The sequence below is a fragment of the Helianthus annuus genome, chromosome 14 (genome assembly GCF_002127325.2).
Source record: "Helianthus annuus cultivar XRQ/B chromosome 14, HanXRQr2.0-SUNRISE, whole genome shotgun sequence".
Taxonomy (NCBI): domain Eukaryota; kingdom Viridiplantae; phylum Streptophyta; class Magnoliopsida; order Asterales; family Asteraceae; genus Helianthus; species Helianthus annuus.
In genome coordinates this window covers 64,756,394-64,762,397 of record NC_035446.2, presented here as the reverse complement: position 1 = coordinate 64,762,397, position 6,004 = coordinate 64,756,394, and the positions used below count along the sequence as shown (strand labels likewise).

The following is a 6,004-nucleotide window of genomic DNA, read 5'->3' as shown; positions in this document are numbered from 1 at the left end:
CTTTATACGAGTTGAAACCGGCGCCTAGGGCATGGTATGACATGTTTGCTACATACTTAATCAAATGCGGTTTTCGAAGCACCATCATCGACACATCATTGTTTGTCTATTGAAAAGGTACCCAAACAACTTATGTATTACTTTATGTGGACGATATTATTTTAACAGCATCCGGCAACAACCTGTTGTGCAACATCATCACTACTTTATCTACCGAGTTTCGTATGTCGGATTTGGGTACCCTTCACCATTTTCTCGGGATTCATGTCACCAAACGTGACGGCGGCTTATTTCTCTCTCAAAGTACATATGCTACCGAGATCTTGGACCGAGCAAACATGTCAATTTGCAAACCTTCGGCCACACTGGTTGATACAAAATCAAAATTAAGTGTCACGAGTGGCAAACTCTTACCGAATGGCACACTATATAGACAACTCGCCAGCGCCTTGCAATATCTCCCTTTTGGCTTTTACTAGGCCAGACCTCACATATGCCGTCCAACAAATATGTCTCTTCATGCATGCCTCTGGAGATTCACATTTTCAGTTTTTAAAACGGTTATTACGTTATTTAAAAGGCACCATTGATCATAGCTTATGTATCACTCCCTCACGTGCGCAACATCTCATTGCTTATTCTGACGCGGACTGGGGGATGCCCGGATTCAAGACGGTCCACCTCGGGACATTGTGTATTTCTTGGAAATAAACTTATATCGTGATCTTCTAAATGCCGACCAACTATCTCACGGTCCAGTGCCGAGGCAGAATACAGGGGCGTTGCAAATGCAGTTGCTGAAACGAGTTGACCACGCAATCTACTATTGGAATTATTTGTCCCAACTCGTCGAGCAACATTAGTGTATTGTGACAACGTGTCTACAATCTATTTGTCAGAAAATCCGGTTCAACACCAATGCACAAAGCATGTAGAACTCGACATTAGAAAAGGTTCGGATAGGCGTAGTTCGATTTCACCACATTCCAACAGATTTTCAGTGGACATATTCACAAAAGGCTTACCCCACCAGCTTTTCACTCGTTTCCGATCCAGTCTATACCTTCGATCATCTACGACTTCGACTGCAGGGGTGTCTTAGCGGTCACATATATTGACCGAGTATTATTATGTATATATTTTGTATTTAATATGATTAGTCAGTCATTAGTTGTAAATTAGTTTCCTAGTTTAGTGGATAGGTAGTTTACTTATTTTACTGATGTATTATGTGTACATATACGTTTGTTTTGTTAATGAGAAATCATCCTGGAATTCTCCAGCTCACAGAATCTTCATCTTGTGCTAGGTTAGCTTCTCCCTCGGTTCTGTTGGGGGTTCTACATTCTGCAAAGTGACCGAGGTCGTCACATTTGCAACATGGAATACCGCTTTTATCTTGGGCTTCAACATGTGTTTCTTGTCCGTTTTTCCTAATATTATCGAAGGGCTTCGACTCCCTCAACCTCGACTAGTTCCCCTGCCGAGACAACGGCTGTCGTATGAACCAAACCCATGACCCATGCTGTCTGTTCCTTACTGCATGTTTTATGTTCTCGACTTCTCTTGCCATTCTAAACAAGTAGTCAATAGTTGTTCGCTTTGTTCTTTGCTTGAGTCATGAGATTTAACTCGCTTTTCATAGACGCCTTCAATCGTCCAATGGCTTCCTCAAATGGCATTATTTCAAGATCGGAATATATCTCAATCGAAGCAACGATTTGGAGGAATATGTCTAGAGCTACATCAAGCAATTTCATGACTAATGCCAAGTCATCCAAAGGTAATCCCTGGCTTCTGAATTTTGGTACTAACTCGCTGATTTTTTCCGCAAACTCATCTTTCGTCTGCGTCTCCATCATATGCAACGTCTCTAACTCGCTTTCTAGCTTCACTCTATGCCCTTATGGACCCAATCGGCCCAAGTTAACATAACATAAAGGTGTCCCAAACGTCCTTAGCTTCTTTATGCATGGCTGCCTACAACTCTACGTCTTCCGGTAATGCTTAGAAGATCTCACCATCTTACCTTTTCTGACGTCCACAACTGCCCCAACTGGTGATTTTATGGCTTCCCAAACCCCTTAGGCATCCATAATTGATTCCATTTTGATCACCCAAGATGTATAGTTTGTTGAGTGTAAAGCATTGGTATGACATCAAGGCTCAAGCTCCTTTCTCTTGCTGGAACAACAACCTTGTTATTATTAGTTGCCATGGTCTTGTTTAGCAAGACATTGATCTTCGAAGAAATCTGGGAAAAGTTGGTTGGGTTTTGTTGATCGCAGACTGTGATCGGATTCAAGAACAAACAGGGTTTCTTCCTTAGGTCATTAACCGCCCTGATACCAATTGTTAGCAAACAATGGTACAAAAATCAGAAAACGCATGAGGATTTTGTGGACAACTATTCATGACTCTTTTCTTGTCATATACATGTATTCAATATGAGACTATATATATGCATGTTATTTCATTGCTTAATAAGGAGAAGTAATCAATCATAGTGATATACTATTATTTGTCCAGACTTGTTTCTCTTCTTGAAAAGCTCTTGTTTTTTTGAATATTGACACGCTCCAACACCATTTTTTTTTCAGGGGGGGCCTTGGAACACTTAAAGATTCCACTCATTGATATAGAAGCGGCCACCAAGAAATTTACAGAAAGATACCTAGGGTCAGGCACATATGGTAAGGTGTACAGAGCAGAACTTGAGCTGCCAGTGGAAGAGAAAAGTAAAGGTAAAATTTCTAAGAAATGGAGAACCGTAGCTATAAAATGCATTAGAGAAGACAAGCATGGAAAAGAAGGGTTTAATGCAGAAATTGAATTGCTTACCAGTTGTAAGCATGCCAATATAGTCTCTCTTTTAGGATTTTGTGATGAAGGTCCAAATATGATACTTGTCTATGAGCATGCGTCTAACAGGAGTCTGGATAATTACTTGGGAAGCACTGATAGCTCGACTAATCTTACTTGGGTCCAACGTTTAAAGATTGGCATTGACATTGCACGTGGATTGAACTACCTGCACACCCGGGTAGAGGATGAACAAAGGATAATTCATCGCGACATAAAAAGCGGCAACATTTTGTTAGGCAAGAACTGGGTGGCGAAGATTGCCGACTTTGGGCTCTCGAGATTTCACCATACCAATCAACGTGAATCTCTCTATACAGAAAATGTTGCAGGCACAAAAGAGTATTTGTGTCCAGAATATATGAAGACAGGTAGGTTGAAAAGAGCAATAGATATTTACTCGTTTGGGGTGGTTTTATTTGAGATCCTATTTGGGAAGCTTGCCAATGATCCGGTTTACGTTTCGGAGGATGAAAACGGAATTGCATATGTTGCACGACGACACTTCGAAGAGAGAACAATACATGAGATGGTAGATCCTAAAATAATGGAAGAAGTAGATGAACTCACTTCCACGCTACATAAAGGACCCAATCAAGATTCTTTGAAAGTATATTTAGAAATTGCATATCGATGTGTTGCAATAACTCAAAACGACCGTCCTACAGCAAAAGACGTCCTTGAGGAACTTGAGAAAGTATTGTCATCTCAAGTAAGTCGATACTTCCTTTGGCATGAAGTATAATGATCTGCACTTATATATACGTACATATATTTTAAGATAATATAAATATAGTGGAGAGTTCAAATAAGAAGAAATTTTTTGTAAGAATAAAAAAGAACAAATTTCAATCAATAAGAATGCTTCATTTTATTTTATTTCATTTCATTTTTGTATTTAATATTAGTGTAAGGGTATATTGGTAAACTTAGATGGATCATTAATTGGTAGTCTTCCTTTTTAATAACTAACTACATTAAATTTGTAACTTATTTTCAAAAAACATATATTTTCAAAAAAAAAGAAAAAATATATAATTTAAAGCGTAGCATAAATTACGAGGTATGTAGGATAAATTACGAGCTATGTAGGATAAATTTCAATATGTGTAGGATAAATTTCAAAACGTGTAGGATAAATTTTGATGTGTGTAAGCAAAACTTTAAGTGTGGAGGATGATAACGTTTATGACTAATTAATTAGTGAAAGATAATAATAAATGAGTTGAGAAAAAAAACTATTTAATGTTTTACATTTGTATCCTTTGTTATTTTTCTTCTTAATTTAATTTTCTTCTCAAATGAACCTTCCTCATACATATGTAATGTATGTGTGTTTGTGTCTCTACATAACAGTTAAAATATATCTTTTTTTTTGGATATGTGGAAAAGAAACTAACTACCGGAGTATATTTTTACACATAGTTATTAAAGGCGTTAGGCGCACTCAAGGCGCATAGGTCTCGCCTGGGGCCTAGGCGCAAAAAAAAAAAAACACAGGCCTGAGAAAAAAAAGCGCACAGCAAAAAAACTTAAAACATTTTTATATAATAGAAAATTAATAGAATTCTTCAAATAAAACAAAACTAAAGCTATTATATAACATTTAATATCGTATATTTAGTACCAAAAGTTATAAAATGCTAGTATATTAGTGTAGAAAAATAGTTTTCGTTAGATAAAAGTATAAATTTAGTTGGAATCTTGCCAGAATTTAGAGAATTTGGCCAGAAACTCTCCAGAATCTAGGACTCTCGCTGGAATATGCGCAGAACCATCACCAAGAGAATTAAAGCGCAATTGCCTTGACTTAACGCACAATTGCCTCGCCTTGCTAGGAAATTGGGCCTAGGCGCAAGAGGCGATGGCTTTTAACAACTATGTATTTACACTAAATAGAAATAATGACTCATTTTTAACAAATATTAAACATTTGTCTGAGTGTGTGTATTTTTCACACATATAATCCGCAGTTTACATTTTGTTTTCTAAAAGCAAAGGTTACTTCCACCCTTCTTTACACCAATTAATTAAATAACTGCCCTCGCCCAAGTTTGAACCTAAGACCTCAACCCTCAGAAACCTTTAGCTCAACCAAGTGGGCTAGCCTCACACATTAGCTGCAATTTATATTTATGTATATACCTTTACTCGCAGGTTCATAAAAATTAAATTAATGCTACTCGTATCAGATCTGATTAGCCTAGCATTAAGATATACCTTGATTTTTTGAATTTTATAAGTACTTATAATTTTATTCAAGTATCTGCTCATAATATATGTTATCATGATCTCTAAGAACAATAATTACATATTGCTGTTGAGTCTTGGAATTAGGTGGATGATTATTAGTGTTGTCTCCATCTTCACCCATACAAAGCCTGGGGTTGGAGCCCCCCTTTTTTTTAAAATTTTATTTATTATCATTTTGTTTGTTCCAATATGGAATTTATATATGGGAAAATCACAAATATGGCAATTTGAGCAAAAATCATTTCACATAACCATGGTTGTTAAAAGCCATCGCCTCTTGCGCCTAGGCCCAATTTCCTAGCAAGGCGAGGCAATTGCGTCTTAAGTCAAAGCAATTGCGCTTTAATTCTCCAGGTGATGGTTCATGCGCATATTCCAGCGAGATTCCTAGATTCTGGAGAGTTTCCGGCCAAATTCTCTAAATTCTTGCAAGATTCCAGCTAGATTTCTATTTTATCTAACGAAAACTATTTTTCTACACTAATAAACTAGCATTTATAACTTTTGGTACTAAATAGACGATATAAATGTTATATAATAACTTTCGTTTTATTTTATTTGAAGAATCGTATTAATTTTCTATTATATAAAAAAGGTTTAAGCTTTTTTGTTGTGCGCTTTTTTTTCTCAGGCCCACGCTTTTTTTTCGCCTTGCGGCTAGGCCCCAGGCGAGACCTATGTGCCTTGAGTGCGCCTAACGCCTTTAATAACTATGCACATAACAACAACAACGTTTGACTTTTTATTTTTACCAAAAAGTTAATCAATCCATTAATACAATGATACAGGTTCTACATTTCGGTCTTGCACCACATCAGCACAAGGTCTTACACTAAAAAAAGTAAATTAAAAATAAAGTTGCCTTGCCCTAATAAAAATAGTTAAGAAA

At 36.8% G+C, this 6,004-nt stretch overlaps 1 protein-coding gene across 1 annotated transcript; it reads left to right on the top strand.

The window, feature by feature from the left end:
- The first annotated feature begins 1,972 nt into the window (after positions 1 to 1,972).
- LOC110906741 (probable receptor-like protein kinase At2g23200) lies at positions 1,973 to 5,559 on the top strand. Its single transcript, XM_022151833.2, has 3 exons — positions 1,973 to 2,000; positions 2,601 to 3,574; positions 5,470 to 5,559. The coding sequence occupies exons 1-3, from the start codon at positions 1,973 to 1,975 to the stop codon at positions 5,557 to 5,559; spliced, it is 1,092 nt and encodes a 363-aa protein (XP_022007525.2).
- The last annotated feature ends 445 nt before the right edge of the window (positions 5,560 to 6,004 follow it).

What these genes read in the sequence shown, in the direction of transcription:
- LOC110906741 (XM_022151833.2), top strand. Translation starts at nt 1,973, where the DNA reads ATGGCTGCCTACAACTCTACGTCTTCCG. An exon ending in CTACAACTCTACGTCTTCCG is followed by an intron (nt 2,001 to 2,600) that starts GTAATGCTTAGA and finishes TTTTTTTTTCAG; the next exon opens with GGGGGGCCTTGGAACACTTA. An exon ending in AGAAAGTATTGTCATCTCAA is followed by an intron (nt 3,575 to 5,469) that starts GTAAGTCGATAC and finishes TTAATTCTCCAG; the next exon opens with GTGATGGTTCATGCGCATAT.